The sequence below is a fragment of the Phyllostomus discolor genome, chromosome X, assembly GCF_004126475.2.
Source record: "Phyllostomus discolor isolate MPI-MPIP mPhyDis1 chromosome X, mPhyDis1.pri.v3, whole genome shotgun sequence".
NCBI classification, from domain to species: Eukaryota; Metazoa; Chordata; class Mammalia; order Chiroptera; family Phyllostomidae; genus Phyllostomus; species Phyllostomus discolor.
Window position 1 is genome coordinate 74,882,773 of NC_050198.1, and position 25,076 is coordinate 74,907,848.

General features: G+C 35.4%; 1 protein-coding gene across 7 annotated transcripts in view; it reads left to right on the plus strand.

Moving 5' to 3' along the window:
* The window catches only part of STAG2 (stromal antigen 2), a 127,617-nt gene that overhangs the window by 61,740 nt on the left and 40,801 nt on the right, over nucleotides 1–25,076 (plus strand). For 6 of the 7 annotated variants that reach the window (XM_028522365.2, XM_028522368.2, XM_028522367.2 and 3 more), the window contains 9 exons: nucleotides 142–306; nucleotides 6,413–6,509; nucleotides 11,695–11,771; nucleotides 13,812–14,016; nucleotides 19,332–19,483; nucleotides 21,945–22,018; nucleotides 23,112–23,235; nucleotides 23,989–24,087; nucleotides 24,181–24,260. In XM_028522365.2, coding sequence (XP_028378166.1) covers nucleotides 142–306; nucleotides 6,413–6,509; nucleotides 11,695–11,771; nucleotides 13,812–14,016; nucleotides 19,332–19,483; nucleotides 21,945–22,018; nucleotides 23,112–23,235; nucleotides 23,989–24,087; nucleotides 24,181–24,260 — 1,073 coding nt within the window. Of the gene's footprint in view, nucleotides 1–141; nucleotides 307–6,412; nucleotides 6,510–11,694; nucleotides 11,772–12,904; nucleotides 12,955–13,811; nucleotides 14,017–19,331; nucleotides 19,484–21,944; nucleotides 22,019–23,111; nucleotides 23,236–23,988; nucleotides 24,088–24,180; nucleotides 24,261–25,076 lie in introns of those variants that run through there. The other variant, XM_028522372.2, reaches the window with a different exon arrangement.

A 25,076-nucleotide genomic window follows, 5' to 3' on the forward strand; every position in this document is an offset into this window, starting at 1 on the left:
ATAGGGAAAAATAGAGTATATGACATGTATGGCACTCTTTAGGTTTAGGCACGATTATGTAACCAGTTCTTTGCTTCTGTAGTTTTAATTTGAATTCTGAAAGATAATGATGTAACTTACCAAACTTATGTTTTTATGCAGACTTGTAAAAAAGGCAAAAAGGGCCCAGGAGAAAAGGGCAAAGGTGCAAATGGAGGAGGAAAACCTCCTTCTGGTCCAAACCGAATGAATGGTCATCACCAACAGAATGGAGTGGAAAACATGATGTTGTTTGAAGTTGTTAAAATGGGCAAGAGTGCTATGCAGGTAATGTTTATCGTGTTCTTCCCAGTTCATTTGTACATGTTAAACTTCAGTTATATAAAACATATCCCCAGTTTTTCTAATTGTTTTTGCAATTTTTCTAATATTGCTTATTAGAAAAAAGCAACCAACTAGTCAGAAAACTAGGGATATGTCTATTTAGACATAAGACCTTTAAGCTGTGTGTGGAATCATTTTTTGATGCATTATTTTCTTTTAATGACATAATAAAAAATTATTTGGTCAAAAATATGCTGATGTGAACCCTGACTATGAGGTTTCAACTTCCCCTGAATTTATATAGATGCCATTAAAATATGAAGTCCTTTGCCCATATAGAATTCTTGGTTGACCTAATATTATGACTGTCCACTTTAGTGAGTTGAATTATATTGATTACTGCTGTTGATTACAAATTTTATTACTTGTGTTTTTTCTTAGCAGAAGAGCAAAAAGTTATCTATCCATGTCAAATCCTAATTTTGTTTCTTCTATGTAATTAATTGTATGACAATAGCATTTAGGTTTTATAATGTAGGCTAAACCCATATGGTTTTAAAATATTGAGTAAACACTATACTCAAAGCATATATATGCTTCATAAAGTTATATATAAAAGCTGTAAGGAATGGTTTCTTTCCTTCATAGAATTAAATTTAATCAAAGGTACACACGAATGGGTTAGGGAGAACTAGCCATTTAAGCTCTCTGTTAATGAGTAACTGAAATACAGATCTTATTTATAAATAATGGATTTATCTGAGTACATGTGGTTTTGTAAATTTTAAAATTATCAATATGAACTAACAAAGAATCTTTTACATGTAAGACAAAAAAGAATTGTTAGTTTTTGAGCTATCACCAGTTGTGCAGAACATTATATTTTCTTAAGTTTGAATTTGCCTTCATTTATTCATACATGGTTTGCTTTCATATATTTGCGACTAAGGTATAGTTTTATTTCTTGTTTAATGTTTTAAATGATTATGTTGTGCACACATTTGATCCTTTTTAAAAATAATATCTGTTACTATGCTATAGTTTATTTAGTTGTTCCTTAATTTAAAAAATTACTCCCCTTTCTCTAGTTCCTATTTTGGGTTAATTTTATCAAAGGGAAAAATTGTCTTATTTATATCATTTAAATATTTTTACTTTTATATTATACTTTCCTCTGTAATATTTGTTATACATAGTTAAATGCATTAATCTTTTTTCTGATGCCTTTCATTTTTGTTAATATAAGAAATCTTAACTTATATCCATGCTAATTAGGCTATTCTATTCTTGTCTAGTCTGTGGGGTTTTGTTTAGCTTTTTGGCTCATCAAAAAACTTTAGTATAAAATATGAAGTTTTAGCTTTTTTTTTAAACAAGATAGTACACTTTCTTTTTTTTTTAAGATTTATTTTATTTATTTTTAGAGAGCGAAGGGAGTGAGAAAGAGAGAGAAACATGAATGTGCGGTTGCTGGGGGCCGTGGCCTGCAACCCTGGCATGTGCCCTGGCTGGGGATCGAACCTGCGATACAGTTTTAGCTTTTTTATATTTAATTTTGTTAATGTTATCTCAATATTTAAAGAATGAACATTTTTCTTATTTTTGTGTTACTTATGGTTTGCCATCTATTAAGATTATACCTTTAAGCGCCCTGGCTGGCGTAGCTCAGTGGATTGAGCGTGGGCTGCGAACCAAAGCATCGCAGGTCCGATTCCCAGTCAGGGCACATGCCTGGGTTGCAGGCCATAGCCCCCAGCAACCGCACATTGATGTCTCTCTCTCTCTTTCTCTTTCTCCCTCCCTTCCCTCTCTAAAAATAAATAAATAAAATCTTTAAAAAAAAGATTATACCTTTAAGCCATTTGTTTTTCTGTTTCTAAATGTGATTTCCACCTTAAAAGCTGAATGCCCGTAGTATCTCTGCATTTGTTTTGGTAAATCCTCTGTCCACCTCCAGTTTATTTTCTGTACTTCTACTTGCATTATATAACACCAAATTTGATCAAGGAAGTCTTTTGTTTACAGACTTCTAAGAGTTTTTCCTTATCTAAACGTTTCAGCTCAGATATTTGGGGGGGATACTCACTATTCTCCAGCCACAGTTTGTATTCTGCCCCCAGACCTATTTCTATCTGCCTGCAATAGCCTTTTTTCATCCTTTCTGTATTACAAAGGCTTGACTAAATCAAATGTCACTCTTCTTTTGAGAAGCATTCTTGGGCTGTTTCCTTCTCCTGTTGAATGTATTTTTTACTCTTTGCATTATAGCACTTAGTGTAGTGTATTACAGTTATGCATATGTCTGAATTTGCTTTTAGGTTAACTCCTTGATCAGGTACCGTGTATTATTCATTTTTTCTGTCCCTGGGATCGATCTGTTTCAGTAATTATAAGTGAGCGTGAATAAGTACAAGACTGGCTGTTGGTTTTAAAATAGTTCTTATGTTTTAAGAAAGGAAAAGCCATGCGTATGTCCCTAGTTCTATTGAGTTTTATTTATAGATATTGAATTTTATTGAATAAGTTCTTAAGCATACTATTTGATGATTAAAAATTTAAAGTACATTTCAATGGGATAGCTTGTATTTTGGTTATGGCAGGTTTGTATTCCTAGTATAAACCCTATTTGATCTTCATGAATAACTTTTTAATGTGCTATAATGACTTTTCTGTAAGATTTCATTAAATATTTTTGTTTATTGATGAGAATAGCCCTTGTTGCATTACAACAAACTACCCCAAACTTAGTGATATAAAAGAACAACCATTTTATTATGTTTAGTGATTCTGTGGGCCTAGAATACAGAACTAAATAGGGATAGCTATGTGTGTTCTCATCCATGATGGCTGGGTCTTTAGCTGAGACAGTTTGGTTGCCTGGAGGTGACATAAACAGGGACTATAATCATCTGCAGGCTTCTTTATTCATGTTTGGTGCCTAGTCTGCAGTGATTTGAAGGCTAGGCTCAGCTGGAACTCTATCTGGAAGACCTGCCTTGGGTCCTTCCATGTGGCTTCTGGGTTTGGAGAGAGTATCTGGTGCAGTAAGAAGTATCTAGTTCTCTAGTGCTTCAGTAACCCAATGCATTTGAATGGCCGTCTCTGAGTGAATCTTGGAAGCATCATTTCTACTGCACTGTTTTAGAGAAGGGGACGTAGACCCCACTTCTTGGGAAATGTCAGACAACTTGGATCCATGTTTTCAAACTCTCAGTTGCATAATGCATTCTCTTTATTTTCCCTATCATGTTTGGAATAATCTTAATTATACTTTTTTTTTAAATAAATTCACTTAACATACACAAGCTGTTGTAAAATACAGTAATGGACTGAATTTCTAAAATTTAGTTTTATAGAATATCTTCAGTCAGTCTCTCTGAGTCAGGTAAGTCTTGGATAATATTTTCTTTTTCTATATTGCATAATCACTTGTTTTTGTGCATCAAATTGTACATATTTTATTTATTCATTTTGTACCCAGTTTTCATATGTATTGCTATATAACTTTGTAAAAGCATTTTTAAAAGATTTTATTTCTTTTCAGAGAGAGGGGAAGGGAGGGAAAAAGAGGGAGAGGAACATGGATATGTTGCCTCTCGCACACCCCCAATTGGGGACCTGGCCTGCAACCCAGGCATGTGCCCTGACTGGAAATCAAACTTAGTGACCCTTTGGTTCACAGGCCAGCACTCAGTCCACTGAGCCACACCAGCCAGGGCTAGTATATACTTGAAACATTTTCCCCATCTGACTTCTTGTTCTTTTTACTATCTTTATCATTCTAGTTTTTAAATTTTGTTTTATTTAAAAATTTTTGTCAAGACCTGGCTGGCATAGCTCAGTGGATTGAGCGCGGGCTGTGAACCAAAGTGTCACAGGTTCGATTCCCAGTCAGGGTACATGCCTGGGTTGCAGGCCATGACCCCCAGCAACCCCACATTGATGTTTCTGTCTCTCTCTTTCTCCCTTCCTTCCCTCTCTAAAAAATAAAATAAAATCTTAAAATTTTTTTGTCTGTTTTGTGGTCTCCTTTTCTGTTCCCAAAGGAATAAAGTACTTCTTTTATTTTTTAGTTCTGCCCTAATGTTAAAAAATTACTATATTGAGATATACTCATATACCATAAAATTCACCCTTGAAAGTATAAATTCAGTTGTTTTGAGTATATTCAGAGTTGTTCTGCTGTCACCACAATCTAATTTTAGAATATTTTTTAATACTCCAGAAAGAAACCTTGCCTGTTAGGTTTCTCCTCATCTTCCATAGGTCTAAGCAACCACTAACCTACTTTCTATAAATTCGCCTATTCTGGACAGTTTATGTAAATGAGATCATACAATATGTGGTCCTTCTTGATGCTTTCTTTGACTTAGAATAATGTTTTCAAGGCTCATCCATGTTGTGGCATGTATTATAAATTTGCCTTTTTTATTGCCAAATAATATTCCATTGTATGAGTATGTCTAACATATGTCACCTATCCATTCATTTCTTGATGCATATTTGTTTTGTTTCTACTTTTTGGCTATTAAGACTGAATAATGCTCTTAAGAGTATTCTTGTACAAGTTTTTGTTTGGGTGTATATTTTCATTCTTCTTTGGTAATGTGTACTCTAGGATGTGAGTTGCAGGGTCAGTATGGTAATTCATTAATTTTTTGAGGAGCTGCCAAACTGTTTTCCCAAAGTGGCACCAGCATTTTATATTTTTAACAGCCGTGCCTTTAGCATTCCATTTCTTCACATCCTTGTCAACATTTGTTATTGTCTTTATTTTTAAAAATTATTTATTAATTTTTAGAGCATGAAACATTAATTATAAACAAGTCAGGTTCAGCTTTTCTTTGTTTCTTGTGCTGCTGTGGTAATATTTAAGAAAACTTTGCTTAATGTGCAGTTAATGAAGATTTACTTGTGTTTTAGGGTTTTAGCTCTTAACAAATTATATCTTTGATCCATTTTGAGTTGTGTTGTATACAGTGTGAAAACAGGCTTCAGGTTCATTCTTTTGCCTACATATATCCAGTTATGCCAGCACCATTGTTAAAAAGACTGGGTTTTCTCCATTGATTTTTATTGGCATCTTTGTCAAAAATCAAATGACCATATAAATATAAGGGTTTATTTCTGGACTCTCAATTTTATTGCATTGGATCTACACGTTTATCCTTACATTAGTACTATACTGTCATTTTTTAAAAGATTTTATTTATTTATTTTTAGACAGGGGAAGGGGGGGAGAAAGAGGGGGAGAGAAATATCAATGTATGGTTGCCTCTCACCCCCTGCCAAGGATCCTGCCTGCAACTCAGGCATGTGCCCTGAGTGGAAGTCGAACTGGTGACCCTTTGGTTCTCACGCTAGCACTCAATCCACTGAGCGATACCATCCAGGGCAGTACTGTACTCTCTTGATTAATGTAGCTTTGTAGTAAGTTTTCAAGTCATGAAGTTGAGTTTTTTAATTTTGTTCTTTTTTGAAAATTGTTTTGGCTGTTCTAGATCCTTTGCATTACCTTGAGAATTTTAGGATCAGCTTTCCATTTGCTAGTAAGAAACCATCTGAGATTTTGATAGGGATTACATTGAGTCTTTAGATCAATTTGGAGAGTATTCTCATCTGGCAATATTAAGTCTTTCGATCCATGAACTATCTCTCCTTCAGTCTATTGCTTAGTCTTCAATTTGCCTTTCTATTAATGTAGGACTGCCAGGGCTGACTGTTGAAAAACATTGTTATTTGACCCAGGCATCCACTTTAAAATATTTTTATTTTTATTTTTATTCTGTTGCAATGTTAATATTTAAATATTCAGCATAGTATTTTAGTCAAAAAGAAATGTGTGTGTGACTTAATGTTTTCTAGTATATCTTTAATAATGTAATAAAAATGAAATAAAAAGTGATTATGCTCCATCAGGTGACAATTTTACTGAATTTGATTCTACTTTATGATTAAAATTAAAATTAAAATTTTTGTATACAAGTGTGTATATATTAATTTGAAGTAATGTGATACCATGTAATATTGAATTTTAACGACTTTAAATCAAATTTAATTCTTAGAACATTAGAAAAAGCTAATGAGTTTTTTTCTCCCTCTACTGTAGTCGGTGGTAGATGATTGGATAGAATCATACAAGCATGACCGAGACATAGCACTTCTTGACCTCATCAACTTTTTTATTCAGTGTTCAGGCTGTAAAGGTAAGATATTTTTATTTTGGTAGCACAATGTTTTCAAATGGTCCATTTTTACTTTCACCTAAAGATATATAAGCACTTTACATGGAAAGTAATGCTAAGACATTGAATTGTTTGTATTATAACCATACAAAATATATAAGGGGAAAGGAGCAAAGAACAAAGTGAGAAACTCTTGTTGAGACAGTTGCATTCCTATGTGAAGTTAACTAAGAATTTGGAAATTTATAGTTATGTTACTTTTATTAGCTATATTTTCCACTTTCGGCATCTGGTTTTAGGAACAAAGAAAGGGGTTAAGAAGGGAGGCGAAAGATAATGAAGAGATACAGTTTCAAATGGCAGGGAATTGTAAAGTGTAGGGAATTAAAGGTACCATGAATGTGAGTGAGTAAGCAAGTACATAAGTAAGTAAATAAGTTAAATAAGGTATTGGTGAAATTTAGTTTTTCTTCTCAAAGGTAGAGAAACTGGATTGTGGAGTGGGGTCTAATTTAAAAATGTTTTTACTTTACCTATTTTTGTCTTTGTTTAGTGTTTCTGCAGTAGAAGTGTATAGGAACCTGTTTGTAGTGTTATGTAATCAAGAATCATGTCCTTTTTTATTCTTTGAAAGTATAAGGTTGATTATAGAACAGCTGAACAGGTGCCAGAAAGAATTTGATGAATTGAAATTCTAATTTTTTACCTTCAGTCTTCCCTGTAACACCACAGTTTGGTCAGTCTTAGTTTCCTAATTAGGCTTCTGAATTGCAGTTTTAAAAGAAGGCCACAGTCAATGCATTTTCCCTTTATCAGATTGATTCCTTTCCTGGCATCAGTGTGGTTATAAATAAAGAACTTGCCAACTCAACATTTGGGTATACTTTGTCACAAACCAGGTTGTCAAGATTTGTAGACATTTAAAGCATTAAAAACTTAAAATTATTGGGTAGATTTAAAATACTGCCATAATGTTTTTTATCAACAAGAAAGCTCCATTAAACGAAATTTACCATATAATCAAAGTTAAGGTTATTAAGTACTTTCAAAACACATTCAAAATTAATGACAGACTTCTTTTATAAATGAATTAGGAACTTCTTTAAGTATATACAATATACTTTAATCTTTTCCTGTGGCTTCAGGATTGTCATTATGAGCACCAGGTATTTTACTATAGTTGTGCCTTCTGTGACTGTTGAGGTTTGGAAGGAATTTGGCCCTACTGAATGGCTCTACACTGCTCTGTGTTTGATGATTCTGTGGTAATTGTTGTTGGTTTCCTTCCTTCCTTCCTCCCTCCCTTCTTTCTCTTTTGTCAGCTGTCACTTTTCCATTTACCAGTTCCTAGTAGTCCCCCTCACTTTTATGGCAGTGGGCTCTGGCCTGATGTTCTAATTCACACCTGCCTCTGGGGTTAAATGCATGGGGTTTGTGATAGCTACTGCTTCCTTTTCTGCTTAAGTTTGAGCTTTTGGCCATTATATGGGCCTGTGAGATGAGAAGAACAGCTTTGGAAATGGACATTGATCAAAATGTATGCAGTATGTTTGCTTTGAGATTTATTTATATATAGATCTTTATTTCATAGAAATTGGTTTAGAGATTGAGTTACTTAGGCTCTCTAGCACTGCCAAGTTTACAGCACCTGGGCATAAATTATGGAAGGGGTCTGAAGACATATCAATGACCCTAGATTAAAATTTTTAAAAAGCCTTCAGAAGATTTTTGAGACTGTTCTTCTTTAGCCAAGGAAATGTTGGTATCTTCCAAATATGTTAATATATTTAAACAATCATTTGGTTCTTTGATGTTGTGTTAAGTACAAGCTCTTTCACAGCATCATTAGAAATTGATTTAATCTGTGGGAGTGCATCATGATGTAAATGAATAATGTCAGACAAATTGTTTAACCTCTTTTTGCCTTAGCCTTATTTTCCTCATCCTTAAAGCCAGGATTACATAGTGCCTGTCTCATAGGCATGATACCAGGGCTAATCCATATGTGAAGTGGCTGGCGCATAGTAAACTCAATGGATGTTAGTTACTGGCCTACCCCTGCTGGTTCCATTATTCTACTGGAAAGTTTTAAATTGTGTGCCCATAGACAAGGAGTTCAGGTATCAATTGTTCTTTTCAGGTTTTGGGTTGGGAAGAGAGTATGATGTTTGTTTTTATTTTTTAATACATATTTTATTGATTATGCTATTACAGTTCCATTTTTTCTCCCCTTTATTCCCTCTCTTCCCTGCACCATCCCTCCCTTCAGGATTCCTCCCCCTTAGTTCATGTCCATGGGTCGTATATTATAAGCTCTTTGACTTCTACAATTCCTATACTATTCTTAAATTCCCCCTGTGTATTGTGCTTCTTATTCCCTGTACCTTTCCCCCCACTCTTCCCCCCCCACCCCCACACTGATAACCCTCCATGCGATCTCCATTTTTGAGGTTCTGTTCCTGTTCAAGTTGTTTGCTTAGTTTGTTTTTCTTTTTGTTTTAGGTTTGGTCGTTGATAGTTGTGAGTTTGTTGTCATTTTACTGTTCATATTTTTTATCATCATCTTTTTCTTTGATAAGTCCCTTTATCATATCATATAATAAGGGCCTGGTGATGATGAACTCCTTTACCTTATCTGAGAAGCACTTTCTCTGCCCTTCCATTCTAAATGATAGCTTTGCTGGAGAGAGAAATCTTGGATGTAGGTCCTGGCCCTTCATGACTTTGACTACTTCTTTCCAGCCCCTTCTTGCCTACAAGGTTTGTTTTGAGAGATCAGCTCATAGTCTTATGGGAACTCCTTTGTAAGTAACTGTCTCCTTTTCTCTTGCTGCTTTTAAGATTCTCTCCTTGTCTTTAATCTTGAGTAATGTAATTATGTGCCTTGGTGTATGCTTCCTTGGGTCCAACTTCTTTGGGACTCTCTGAGCTTCCTGAACTTCCTGGAAGTCTATTTCCTTTGCCAGATTAAGGAACTTCTCCTTCATTATTTTTTCAAATGGGTTTTCTATTTCTTGGTCTTCCTGTTTTCCTTCTGGCACCCCTATGATTTGGATGTTGGAACATTTAAAGATGCCCTGGAGGTTCCTAAACCTCTCCTCATTTTTTTTTTTTTTTTTGAGTTCTTGTTTCTTCATTCTGTTCTGGTTGAATGTTTCTTTCTTCCTTCTGCACCAAACCATTGATTTGAATCCCGGTTTCCTTCCCATCACTGTTGATTCCCTATACATTTTCCTTTATTTCACTTTTCATAGCCTTCACTTCTTCCTCTGTTTTGTGACCATATTTAACCATTTCTGTGAGCATCCTGATTATCAGTGTTTCGAACTCTGCATATGATAGGTTGGCTATCTCTTTATCGCTTAGTTCTGTTTTTGGAGTTTTGATCGGTTCTTTCATTTGGGCCATATGTTTTTGTCTCAGTGAGCCTGTTACTACGTTGTAAGGGGTGGAGTCTTAGATATTCACCAGGGTGAGGCAACGCATGTCACCGTGTTGTGATGGTGTATGTGGGGGAGGGGTCCAAGACGGAACAATGCTACTTGCTGGGCTCTTGGCTGGCTTTCAGTCACTTCCCCTGCTACCCACAAGCAAGTTGAGCCCTTCTGGTACTGATTCCCAAGTGAGACAGTTTGTGTATGTTGTCGGACCCTGTGTCTCTCCAATGAATTCTCCTGTGCGGTTGGGAGTTTCTCCCACTGCTGTAACCCCCACAGGTGTTTTCATTGAGAGGTTTTGAGGCTTTATTTCCCTGTGCTGGAACCTTAGGTTTCATGGTCTCTCTGGCTTCCTAATTGTTCCTCTCAGTTTATCCACATGCAGATGTGGGATCCCCAGATCCTCCAGCTGCTGTCTTGCTGCGAGTCCTCTCTACCCCAAGTCCCCCCTCCCCAATGCTTGTCTCCTCCCCTCCTACCAATCTGGATGAATACTTCTTCTTTAATTCCTTGGTTGTTGAACTTCCATACAGTTCAGTTTTCTGGCAGTTCTGGGGTATTTTTTTTGTATTTAAATTTGTTGTTGTTCTTTTTGTTGTGTGAGGATGTATCTACCTATACCTCCATCTTTGCCCGAGGTACTTTTATTGTTGTTTTTAAATTTATATATACATCCAAGTACATGCATATGCAAACTATAGCTTGGCCAATTGAAATAAATATATCTAATTGTTATAATAAATTTCATCTTCCTATGCTAAGACATTCTTTTTTCTTAGATGTTACTGTATTTATGGCATTTCTAGTGATAAAATTGGCAAGAAAAGTAATTTATCGATACAAATAAGGCTTTGAAAATCTAGTTTTCAATTTTTAAAAAAACCTGGCACCCACACCAATGGAAATTCATATGCACCTTCTTTCCTACAGTGTTTCCTACTTGTAATTTTCCCCTAGGAATCCCTTTCTGATATTTGAGCTGTACCTGGAGAGCCTTTATTACTTTTTGTAATGTGCTTTTCTTTTCTCTTCTGCAGTTGTTCTTTAAAATCTTGAATACCCTTGTAAGATACCTTCTCTAAAACACCAGAGTTAAGCTAATCTTAAGTTTTTTTGGTGGAGTGGTCTGAGCTATAGGCTTTCTTGGCATTGCCACTTGTTAGGGTATTTTTATATACTACCTTGATATTTTATTTTTCTTCCTTTTCTTTAGGTTGTTATTTATTTAAACTTCCAACTAGATAATAGGCTTCTGGATGGGCAAGAACTATAACTTACATTTATTGAAGCTCTTTTAGAGAAAGATGGGATGTCGTTACCTTACATGGAGTAGTGCATAATGAAGAATCCTGGCTAAAATTAACTCTACCTACTGTTACTCTTTCCCTTATTATCTTTAGTTTAGGTTCATCCTAAGGGTCTTAAATAAATAGTACTCTGTGTGCTGCCTCATTCTTGATGACATGTTTTACATTAAAAAACTAAGCCAGTACACATATTATAGGCATGAGTAAAGTAAGTCAGGCAGAAATGGCCAAGGCAGACTGTGCTAGAAGAAAGATATCTGTCAGAAGTGTGGAGTTGTTTTCTTGTGCACATTGAGATTGGGATTTGTGCTTCATTTATAGGGTTGAGTATCACAGTAAAGGTCACTTACTGAAGAGTTACGCCTTATGACGTGACTGTAGACATTTTAGTATTAGAGACTGACTTAGAAGTTCTCTTTTTCATTTTTCCATGTATTAACTTTTCATACTTGCAATTTTCAGGAGTTGTCACAGCAGAAATGTTTAGACATATGCAGAACTCTGAAATAATTCGAAAAATGACTGAAGAGTTTGACGAGGTAACGTTACTCTAAATGTTTTGATAATTTTATGCATGTTGATCTTGAATCACTCTTGAAAGTATTCTTAAATTTTGAATATTAGTATTATGGATAAGAGCTCTGGCATCAGATTCAATCAGATGATGGCAATGTGACCTTGGGGAAGTTATTGTCTTAGGATCAGCTTCACCATCTATAAAATGGTGCTAATAGTACTTATAAGACTGTTATGAAGATTAAATTCAGTAATGTTTGAAAAATTCCTTAGCATTTTATAATGCCTGGCACACAGTAATAACTTAATAAATGGTAGCTATTGTCAAAAAATTGAAATATCAAGGAAGAATAAAGTTTAGAGACTAGGAGCATATCTTGGAATGTTGTAAAAGGAGGATTTGTCAAATATCTGGGGAACCAGTAGCTTAGGCAAAGGACTATATGTGCATATACACACAAATACTTGAATTGTTTAAAATCTCCTTTATGCTTCAAATATGATTAATAAGAACAATAAAAAAATAAATAGTAGCTTAGACTTGAGTTGATCCCTTCATCAACGTGATGTCTTTGAAGTGTTGTTACCGATAAAGATAATATATAAGCTTTGTCAGGGCAGGGATTTTTATTTGTTCATAGCTATATTCCAACACCAGTAGTTTTTACTCTTCAGAATTTTTCACTGTAAATTTTCTAGTAGAAATCATTGTCTCATTTGAGTTTAATTTCATCATTTTTCCTTGCTTACTCTGATGAAGGGGTTTTCAACTGTCATTCTAAAAGATAGACAAGAGTTGTTAAAATGGCTTTGTTGATCACTAAGTGCTATTAATCAGTCTCCAAGTAGTTAAGAGGTAATTATGGGTAATGGTATTATTTTAGCATTCTAATATTAAATGTTTTAGCAAGAACCTTCTAATTAAAAGGAAACAGCTGTTTGAGATAAGAATCCTGAAATATGAGTTGAAAGTAATTAGCAAACCAAGTTGCTAACTACAATTAAGATGATACATTTTAATAATAGTGACTTAAATGAGTCAACCACAAAATATGGAAAAAAAAACCTTTTTGTGGAGTATTACCTTGTCAGATGAGAAATAGTACTGCTTATATATGGCATAGCTTAAAATTTTAATAATACTGTTCTAATGACAGTATGCAGAACTCTGAAATAATTCGGAAAATGACTGAAGAGTTTGATGAGGTAACATTGCTCTTTTAACATTTAATTGTTAAAAATTGTTACTGAACTACTGATACAATAATCTTTAGTCTCTAGGATATTCTTCTCTTCTCAGAAATTTTTTTTGAAGTTCTATATGGTATTGATCTCTGCTTTTATATTTAAGGACTTGTTTGTTTTTAATTATGTATGGAGATTCTCACTATAACTACATTGAAGAATATTCTACCTTTATATGGAAAGAGTATTTGAGTACCAGTCCTTCCAGGCTATACTAGCTACATTTCATTTCTATAAAAATTATCTGGTTGTTTATGTCTGTTGACTATTTGATGTCCTGAAGCTAATGAAAACATGCATTGAAATCTTTTGATTATTTATAAATCATACATCAACCTATTAGATTGGCTGAGAATATTATTTCATCATTTTGAATTCATTTAAAAATATAGCATTGGTTTGCTTTTGTTCTAAAGACATTTTAAAAACCTTTGCTTATCAGAATAGTGGTTTACTCTGATGGGAGAGGCTTTTTATTTTTAAACTCAGAGTAATTGACATATATTTTCATTGGTTAAAGTGAATTCGGAATAATTATTTTGGTCTTAAATAAAAGCAGAGTGCGCTCAAAGGTACTGCTGCCTCTTCATATTGTTTTCTGCCTACTTTAAGGATTTTATTGAAAGAGAAATGTGAGATAAAGGAGTCATTTTGGCTTCTACCTGGGATATCTCAAAAACAAGTAAAATTTACAACAATAAAATAATTTTTTAAAAATCACAAAACCAAAAAATAAAATAAAATTATGAAAACAAAAAAAGTAAAATTTTATTGTCATATGCTTTAAATGAAACAGTTGTTTGAATTCTTTGTTTTAGGATAGTGGAGATTATCCACTTACCATGGCTGGTCCTCAGTGGAAGAAGTTCAAATCCAGTTTTTGTGAATTCATTGGCGTATTAGTACGGCAGTGTCAATATAGCATCATATATGATGAATACATGATGGATACAGTCATTTCACTTCTTACTGGATTGTCTGATTCACAAGTCAGAGCATTTCGACATACAAGCACCCTGGCAGGTCAGTATTTAGAAATGTTTTCTGTGTATTTCCTAAGATTACTGATGAAAACACTTTCTATGAAAAGAAATGAAATAATAATGACATAATTAATTAATTTTATTTATAAAGTAAGCACTAGGAGGGCACTCATCTCTCTTTCAACCCCCATGAATCACTGGGAATGGGATGGTGTTTTCAGTTTTGGTTCTGTGAGGGCATACTTATATTAGTATATAGTGGCTTTTTTGTGGTAAACCTACTTGAATATTATGCTACAGAAAGGGAAGACTTGGATAGGAATGTGTTGAGTTCTTGAAGATGAGATGTTTTATCAAGGAGGATATAAACAGCAAATTTGGAAACAGCTGGTTATTTTGGATGTGTAGTCCCAATGACCCTTATTTTATCTCTGATATGTCTAGTCCCTCTTAGTATGATGATCCCTATAAGATGATGCTTCTCTGTAACCGCATCACAAAAAGCTGATTTTTCTTACATGTCTGAGAAACTTGAGGCTGAGTCAAATTCTTTGATCTTTAAATTTTAATGAAATTGATTGCATAATTCTAAAACCATGATGTTTGGTGTTGATGATGATAAAATCTTCTGGTTTCTCCTTTGTGCTAAAGGTGAAATTATTGATACACTATCATAGGATATGTGTTTTTTCATTTGAGTTTGAATAGATCAAATGGGCATTGATTATTTCTATAGTTACAGTATCTATGAATTCTTTTTCATTCTCTAAGTGTGGGGATATTTATTTTCCCTTTAGAGTATTTTCCAAATAATTAAAGATGTATTTCTACTAAGTCCTATGCAGACAATCTCCCTGTAAGTTTTTTGTTTTTAGATTCAAAGTCACAAAATATGAATGTGATCTTGTTCTATGAGTTTAGGTAGTATTTAATGTTAAGAACTTGATGGGTAAAATATATTGTAACAAGTGTGACGATGTAAGGTAAATAAATTTAGATCAGAATGAAAAACTGGTTTGCTGAGGATGTGAAATAGCTCAGAGCAGAAAATTGTGAATCTCTTTTAAAGAAAGACAATAGCCACAAAGTGATTTAGTGTTGTGTTCTGTCATGCAATGAAAGCAGGTGTGAGAAATAGCCTCGAGTGAGCTAAAGAAAGCATGAAGTGGTCAGTCAGTTATATCAATTATTAAGTTTTAAATCACAGGCAGTGAGTATTGTCTCAGTAGCAAGAGTTCATTAACAGAAGGTAGTAAACTGAAGGGGGTCTCTCATCGGTTTATTATTAAAATATCACTTTTGAACTTTGGACTTTTTTTAGTAAAAACTTTTTTTTTAAACTTTCAAAGTATGCCAGTTTTTTAAAAGAGTGGGTTTATTCATTTATTTATTTATTAAGAATTTATTTACTTATTTTTAGAGAGGGAAGAGAGGGAGAAAGAGAGAGAGAGAGAGAGAAGCATCAATGTGTGGTTGCTGGGAGCTGTGGCCTGCAACCTAGGCATGTGCCCTGACTGGGAATCGAACCTGTGATGCTTTGGTTCTCAGCCCATGCTCAATCCACTGAGCTATGCCAGTCAGAGCTTGGACTTTAGACTTTGGACTTTTTATCTATGTGGTCGTCATAATTTGACCGTTGTCTTTGTGCTATGTAAAAGAGTAGAAATAAAGGAAATCAAATATTGGTAAAATTTTCCCAATATGTTTATACACTGTAGATTAACATAAAGCACCCAGGTTCCCTCTTTTTTTGGTTGCTGAGATAGCTAATTGTTATATCAACCACAGTTTACTTGGAAAGGTGAATCTTGATCTCTGAAAAAGATCATGATAAGGGAATATATAGTCTGGGCACAGATTACCAAGTTTTGAATCCTACTTATATGTACTAGATAATCTGAGGCAAATTTCTTAATCTTTCTGAGTTTCTGCTTCCTCATGAATGAAATAAGGATAATGTTGGGTTGGCCAAAAAGTCTGTTTTTTTTTTTCTTCCATAAAATAAAAGATAACGATTTTTTAATTTTCGGCCAAGATGGTAGCACAGATAAATATGGCTCATCTCCTTACGAAACCACATCAGAATTACCAATAAAATATAGGACAACCATCACTCAGAACCACCAGAAATCAAGTTAAATGGAAGTCTGACAACTATGGAATTAAAGAAACCACCTCCATCCAGACTGGTGGTAGGGGCACAGACACGGAGTGGGCTGATCCCACATCCACATGTGGTAGATAAAAATTGGGCGGGGGGGTGGATATCTCAGGAGCAAGAAGTACCAGCCTCACAGCCCAGGGTTCCAGTGCCAGGAAGATAAGTCCCCACAACTTCCAGCTGCAAAAACCAACAAGGATTGAGTTGGAAGAAGAAACTGCTGAAGCCCCAAACAGTTCTTCTTAAAGAACCCACACAGGGACTCACCTAATCAGACTCACTCCCTCTGAGCTCCAGCACCAGGGTAGCAGCTTGAAAGGCAGGAAGAAACCAAAGTGCCTGGAATCAAGGTGAGCAAAGGCCATTGTCCCTTTTCTCCCCCCCCCCGCCCCCCAACAAAGCCACAGAGCCAGAAAGCTGCAGCCATATCTGAGATTCCATCAACCTGGCTAACACTGTTTGACCTGCCTGTGGGGGATCCCCAGAGACTCTGCCCCACCCAAATTACAGGCCCACCCTATCTACTTTCCCACAGGAATGGCCAGTCTGGGCTCTTGCTTTACAACTTCCTAAATGCTATTATTAAGCAAGCACCACCTGGCCTCAGTGAGCCCCAGGCCACAAACTAGCAGTGGACAGATTAGTTTTACAGCTTGGCTTCCCCTTGGAATGTCCAAGCCCAGCACAAGTAGCAGCCATCTGATAGCGCTTCCTAGTTCAGGCAGGGTGCCTCAGGCAAAACGCAAGTGGAGGCTTACCCTTGCCTGCACCACCGGGAAACCAGAGCCTGCATACCCAGTGGACAGATAACAGACTACAGTGAAGTACCACCATCTGCCCCTGCACAGCTGATCCTCTACAGAGGACAGAGGGTGGTAGTCAGTAGTTACAGCCAGTCCTTGCAGCTGACTGGCCTGGGTAAGTCCCTCCCACTGATCTACCAACAGCGAGCAAGGCTCAGCTACAAGAGGAGGGTGTATTCAACCCACAGGAAGGGTGCACCTCGAACACCCAGCTTGGGTGATTGGGAGGCTGTGCCACTAGACCCTACAGGACACCTGCTACGTTAGGCCATACTACCAAGACAGGGAGTCATAGCAGCTCCACCTAATACCTAGAAACAAACACAGGGAGGCTGCCAAAACAAGGAGACAAAGAAATATGGCCCAAATGAAAGAACAGATCAAAACTCTAGAAAAGAGCTAAACAAAATAGAGATAAGCAATCTATCAGATACACAGTTCAAAACAAATGGTCTGGAACATAAGGAATCAAAAAACCAATCAGCAACAAGAAAAAAAAAGAATTTAAAAAATGAGGATAGTATGAGCAGCTGCTGGCACAACTTCAACTGGTCCAACATGTGCATCATAGAGGTACCAGAAAGAGAAGAAAAAGAGCAAGACATTGGAAATCTGGTGGAAAAAATAATGAAAGAAAACTTCCCTAATTTGTTGAAGGAAACAGACGTGCAAGTCCAGGAAGCACAGAGAGTCCCAAACAAGCTGGATGCAAAGAGGCCCACTCCAACACACACCATTACGAAAATGCCAAAGGTTAAAGATAAAGAAAGAATCGTAAATGAAGCAACAGAAACAAAGTTGCCTACAGGGAAGTTCCCATAAGACTGTCAACTGATTTCTCAAAAGAACCTTTGCAGGCTAGAAGGGATTGGCAAGAAATATTCAAAGTCATGAAAAGCTGGGACCTACGGCCAAGATTGCTCTACCCAGAAAAGATATCATTGAGAATCAAAGGGCAGGTGAAGTACTTTTCAGACAAGAAAAAACTAGAGTTCATCATCACCAAACCATTATATGAAATGTGAAAGGGACTCATTGAAGACAAAGATCAAAACTATGAACAATAAAATGGCAAAAATATGTATCTGTGAACAATTGAAAAACAAACTAAACAAACAAGAACAGGGACAGAATCATGGACATGGAGAATGTTTTCATGGTTGCCAAATGGTTTGGGTGTGGGGGCGGAGAGTGAAGAGGTGAAGGAATTAAGAAGTACAGGTAGGCAGTTACAGAATAGCCATGGGGATATAAAGTACAGTACAGGAAATGGAGTAGCCAAAGAACTTACATGCATGGCCCATGGACATGAACAATAGTGGGGGAATTGACTGAGCGAGTGAGGTGTGCTGGGTGGAGGGTGGCAAAAGGGGAAAATTGGGACAACTCTAATAGCATGATCAATAAAGTATAATTTTTAAAAGGACACAATTTTCATTTTTACCAGTACCTTTATTGACTTGGATACTTTCAGCATGTTGGCTATCTTCACTCTTGGCTTCCAATTGGTAGAGGTCAGGGGTGCTGTTAAACATCTTCTGATGCGTAAGACAGCCCCACAGCAAAGACATATTTGGCCCAAATGCAGTAGTGCCAATAAAATTCACAAGCCAGTTTTGACATGTTCAATCAGTCCTGGCCCCTTCTGCATACAGTACACAAGTCTTTTTTTTTTTTGCCATTCAGTTACGTTTTTACCTTTCTTGAGATGAAGTATAATATGCCAAAAATGTTGTGTATCTTCCATCTTCCTTATTAAAATGGCTGCACAAAATTTACCAGTTTTCATGTTTTTTTAAATGTATGCTGATATGACAGCTGTCATAATACAATCCAACAGAATTATTTGGAATGAAGTTAAAAGACAACTAAGCACTACTAGAGCCATTGTACAGGCAAAAATATAACTAACTTTTTGGCCAACCTAATAAAACTTAATTCTGAGGGCTGTTGTAAGGATTAGGAGGTAATCTATGAAAAGTTCTTAACATTGGTGACTGAGTGACATACAATAAGTATTTAATACTCATTCATTAGCTGTTTTATTGTTAGATGTGGCAGCTGTACTCTCTTGTTTTTTTCAAGACTTTTTTGTTTAGGTATTTTTAGAGAGGGGGGACAGGAAGGAGATAGAGAGGGAGAGAAACATCTGTTAGCTGCCTTATGCTTGCCCACAACTCAGGTACGTGCCCTGACTGGGAATTGAACCTGGTGGACTTTCTGTTCACAGGCTGGTGCTCAATCTACTGAGCCACACCAGCCAGGGCAGCTGTACTTTTCTGTTGGAAGCATAATAGCTCATTTTTATCTTAGTTTCTCTTTACTTGATCTTAATTTGTTAATTTTTTATCTGTGAGACTAATTTCAGTGTTTTTTTCCATTTAAACATAGCTATGAAGTTGATGACAGCTTTGGTGAATGTGGCACTAAATCTTAGCATTAATATGGATAATACACAGAGACAGTATGAAGCAGAACGAAATAAAATGATTGGAAAACGAGCCAATGAGAGGCTAGAACTCCTACTACAAAAGCGGAAAGAGGTAAACTTCTGGATTGACTATTTACATTGTTAATATGTGACCAACTTGGTCACCATTAATAATATAACTGTACTAGTTCATCAGATAAAGTTTTTGGTAAGATTTAAATTTAAAATAATGTATTTCAGGTTGTTTATATGTCTTAGTTTTGTGGGCCATCCATTCCAGCAGGACCTTTTGCGTATATTTTCTTTCTGTGTGGACTAGGAATTAAGAGTTTGAGGCTTCAAGTATGGAGTCCTAGGCAGGTTTGACAAGGTGTTTTAAGCTTTAGTATTATTCACCTCTACAGTGAAAATATCATAACTTTCTCCTTCAGCTTGTTGTCAGGATGAAATAAGTTTTCACGTACATGAAATCACTTTGAAAAATAACTTAGAGCTATTTATGGTATCTCATTTGGTGGCTTTTTTGTGTGGTGTAGAAGCACTTGGTTAACATTAATGACTGACCATTAAATTCATCTTTGAATAAGGAAAATATATTTTCAGACTTTTGCTAAATAGTAAATAAGATCTTTCAATGTTGTGTTTGTGATTTAAATTGTTCCTTCCTTGATGATACGGTATTTTGCTATCTGATATTGGGGATGTTTACTTTTATTTATAATGGGCAAAGTCTGATGTTCTAAAAATGTTAATAGTGCTGTTGACTTAAAGTACTTGGCCTAGTAATCTATAAATTACTTGATTTTTGACATTGAGGGCATAGCTGTAATTTAAAGTTGGTCATTTCTGAGGTAGCCAATAACTTTTAAAAATGCCTCGACTCAAGAAAAGCCAGAAAAATCTTGCTCATATTTCCCTGATACCTAAATACCTTATTGGTTTCATATAGTTTGAAATGAAAACTGACCTTTTCCCCCTTTAATTTAATTAATATATTTCATCATGATTTATTAGGTGGACATAACACATGTTTTAGTCCTTGAAATTATGGCCTATTTCTTGGACATAAATTTAAGATGGCAAACACAGAATGAGTGGATTAAGGGAAAATAATTTTTAGCTTAAAATTTCAGTACGAATAGAGGATATTAACACTTGTAAGTTAGGTTGTGAGTTCTAAAATATGGTGACCTGGCTGGTGTGGCTCTAGGTTGAGCATTAGCCTGTGAACCAAAGGGTCACAGGTTAAATTCCCAAACATGGTACGTGCCTGGGGGGGTGTGACAGGGCCCCAGTTGGGGGGTGTATGAGAGGCAACCACACATTGATGTTTCTCTCCCTTCTTTCTCCCTCCCACCCCCTCTGTCGAAATAAAATCTAAAAAAAAAAAAAAAACCCATGTTGAAAGACCACCTGCCTCTACCTGTGACTATCTGTGCTACTGAGCAGAAGTGCATGCCCTTGTTAGAATTATTTGGAAATGCAAGATATATTTTTTTAAAGATTTTATTTATTATTTTTTTTAGAGAGGGAAGGCGGGGAGAGAGGGAGAGGAAGAGAGAGGGAGAGAGAAACATCAATGTGCGGTTGCTGGGGGTTATGGCCTGCAACCCAGGAATGTACCCTGGCTGGGAATCGAACCTGGGACACTTTGGTTCCCAGCCCGTGCTCAATCCACTGAGCTACGTCAGCCAGGGCCCAAGATATATTTTTCAAAGATTTTATTTATTTATTTTTAGAGAGAGGTGAAGGGAGGGAGAGAGGGAGAGAGACATCAATGTGTGGTGTCCTCTTGTGTGCCCCTACTAGGAATTGAACTGGTGACCCTTTGGTTCGCAGGAAGGCACTCAATCCACTGAGCCACACCAGCCAGGGCAAGAGTATATTCGTGAAAAGGAAAAAAAAAAACCATTTTATGAACGTACAAAACATTACATCAAAGCTAATTGATATGTAGATTGTGAAAGATTTTTCTTGTAACTTTCAAGCTGTAAAACACTTCTCTCTGAACTCTTGGGTTCTGAATTGAAAATATATGGGAGTAGATAAATAAATCAAATTTGAAATATTTGATTTTTTTTTCAGGTGAGCCTTGTTTTCCTCAAAACAGTTTAGCAGGGAGACAGATTTTTTACCAAGTTGTGTTACTCAAATCCCTTTTATTTTTTAACAAGTCACTAGTTAGCATGACACTTCCTATTCAGAAAATAAAGATCAACATAATCAAATACTGTTATGCTTTTTTGATATGAACATATATATAATAGATAATATGTATTATGATAAACTACTTAGCAGATTTCTTTACATACCCTTATGCAATGGAAATTTGTGAGCATTAGAAAAAATTAATCTACCAGCCAAATATTAACAGCCAAGTCACATATTCCAGATATCAAGGGACTTAACCCAATATACAACAGCTGTTGGTTTTTCCAATGTGGTTACTCTTGTCTAATGGAATTAAGAATTAAATGTAGCCACCAAAACCCTGCATTTGTATTTTAACACATTTTAAATGTTCTTTTGGTTGTCTTCCATTACAATTGAAAGAAATTATATGTGTTTTTCAGCTTCAAGAAAATCAGGATGAAATAGAAAATATGATGAATGCAATATTTAAGGGAGTGTTTGTACATAGATACCGGTAAGTCAGGACAGTTTTTTTTTCTGTATAATTCTTACTCTACTCAAATTTGTAAGGGTTTAGGCAGTGTAAGTTAGTGGAAAGAGCGATGGAGTAAGATCAGTGTTAGAATCTAAGTTCTTCCATGGAATGAGGCACTCAAGGCAACTTGATGTTTTCTGTCTGAAAAATGGGTTAGTGTTGATTTTTAACTTGTAGCTGCCCAGCAAATGGAAGCTACTGCTATTATTAGGAGCCAGGGTATAGAGTACTTCATTTCTTTTGAATGTGTTATGTTAGTAGAGTCTGTACATGCTGAATCCTGACTGTCTTCTTTTCCATTTGAATATCAGTGGGGAAATTTGGATAGATGTGTTATGTTTACTTTTCCTATTTTATGAGTATAGGAGAGACATAGGTAATCTTACCATCATTTCTTCTGTGACCTATTCTTTAAATGTTGGTGGCATTCTTATTCAACCTCTTCCTCATTTCCGTAATTTGGCAGATACTGAATTAGGTTAATCCGTTGTAATGTTTCTTTGTCCATTCTTTGTTTTTATTCCTATTGTCATCATTACCTTTGTCTGTTCCCATCATTTTCATGCCTAGAGATTTTTGAAGTTTCCCTAAAACATTCTTTTGTTGCATTATTTTTCTGCTAAAAAGCCTTCAATGACTCACTGGTGTCTACAAGATGAATTAGAATAATTTAGTCTGCCATTCAAATCCAGATTGAGCTTGGTCTCAGTGTTATGTGTAACTAATTCTCACCTGGAAAAATGTGTTCTAGCCAGACTAGTGTGCCCACTCTCTTCTGAACACACCATGCCCAGCAGGTATGAGCAGAGGCTGTGATACAGCATGGTGTAAAAGATGGGAAACAGGTTTTGTTTGTGGTTTTATTTATTTTTAAATATTCATGTGGTGATAATTATGCTTTGCTGACTAAACTGTAACTCTTGGCATTCACAGTCTATGCTTCAATCCTACTTTTAAATCCCAGTAATACTTATAGCAGTATGTCCATGGTAGGGTTGAATTATTTGGCATCCCTTGAATAAAGAAGTCCTGTGGCATGGTGGCACTAATATGTATAATTTTTTTCCTTCAGCGATGCAATAGCTGAAATCCGAGCTATTTGTATTGAAGAAATTGGCATTTGGATGAAAATGTATAGTGATGCCTTTCTTAATGACAGTTATTTAAAATATGTTGGTTGGACTATGCATGATAAGGTAAGATATGCCGCACAGGCTGCTTGTCTGTCTACCCACAGGCATAGATGTCTGCACCTTTCATTCAAAAAGAGTTATCTAAATATAGGTTAACCTGGGACCACATTCCTTTATTCTGTTCTGTCTGTTCCATGAAAACATAATCCCTATCACATAGAGTCCTGTAGATTTTTGCATCTTGGCCACTGATTTAGCCTTTAATTTTCAATTATTTTTTTACTGAAATATTAGGATCATGTAGGTAGGGGTGGTAAGGCATTTTGTAGACCAGTAAGTAAAGTCCTTGCTTTGTTAATATGTGAGTACTGTATTTTTAAAAATTCCTCTTTTGATAAACATGTGTCTTAGCCAGATTATAAATTACAACTTGGCCTCTGAACTTTTTGATTTTTTATTTTTCTTAATCCACCTTCCTCTGAAACTGGCTCTTCATTGGCCTTTAGGTTCGTTGTATATATCCCTTCCAAGTACTACTTTTTTTAAAGGAAAACTTAGTATGAAATATGCTACTATTACCTTTCATAATAGTATTTCTCTGAATAGATTTTCAAAACATTTTCATTTGATCTACACAAATGAAAACCCACAGGTATTTAGTCTTAAATTTATATATTGATTCCTATTTTCACATTATCAAAGATGAGTTTCTGAAGAAGTGCTGTTGTAGAAAGTGGAAAATATTGTATACATGTTGAGTATTCACATTGAAAACGTGCAAAGTTTTAATGCATTTTCTCGTCTTATTTAATTTAGCAAGGTGAAGTAAGACTCAAATGTCTCACTGCTCTACAAGGGCTTTATTATAACAAAGAGCTTAATTCCAAACTGGAACTTTTTACCAGTAGGTTCAAGGTTAGTATTATTTTAAGTATTAAAACAATTACCTATTATTTGAAAGTATTTTCCCTTGCTTTCCTTTTAAAAATCTTTATTTTTTGTCCCTAGGATAGAATTGTGTCTATGACCCTTGACAAAGAATATGATGTTGCAGTACAAGCAATAAAATTACTTACTCTTGTTTTACAGTAAGTATGTATTTATTACATATTACTAATGTCCAGATATCTAAAGAATGCATTAGAGAACTTGCTTTTAATTATCTAGATCTGAATTTTAATAACTTAAGTCATGGGGTTTTACAGTCAAGTTCAGAAAATAGGAAAAGGAAATCATTGGATTAGAAAAATTCTGAGCTAGGAATTCTTGTGTTCTCATTCTCTTGGTCAGTTTTCTTTCCATTTTACTGTTCTTAATATGGTCTCAAAAGAAGATTAAATAGTTGAGTGCAATAAACTGTGCTTATTGCATTTTGTCATTTTGTCACACTTTTACAAATTAGTATTTACTGAAACTTCTCTGTAAACAACCTGAATTTAAACATACTATGTTAAAATGTAATAGTGGTGCAAATAATTTTTTTTTCTTTTTAAAAGATTGTGTTTATATATATATATATATATATATATATATATATATATATATATAACATCAAATTTACCGTTTTAAATATATTTGATTGGACAGGTCTATGGCATAATGTGATGTTCACATTGCTGTGCAGCCTTCATCATTACCCATCTGCAGAACTGTTTTATCCTTTCATCCTGAAACTCGTACCCATTAAAGACTAACTCTTCATTCCTCCCCCCTTCTAATCACCCAGTCCCTGGTGACCACTGTTCTACTTTCTATCTTTATGAATTTTGACTATTTTAGGTACCTCATATAAGTGGAGTCATACAATATTAGTCCTTCTGTATTGTCTTCAGTGTTTGTATTGTACCATGTATCAGAATTTGATACCTTTTAGAGGCTCAGTAATACTGCATTGTATGTTTATA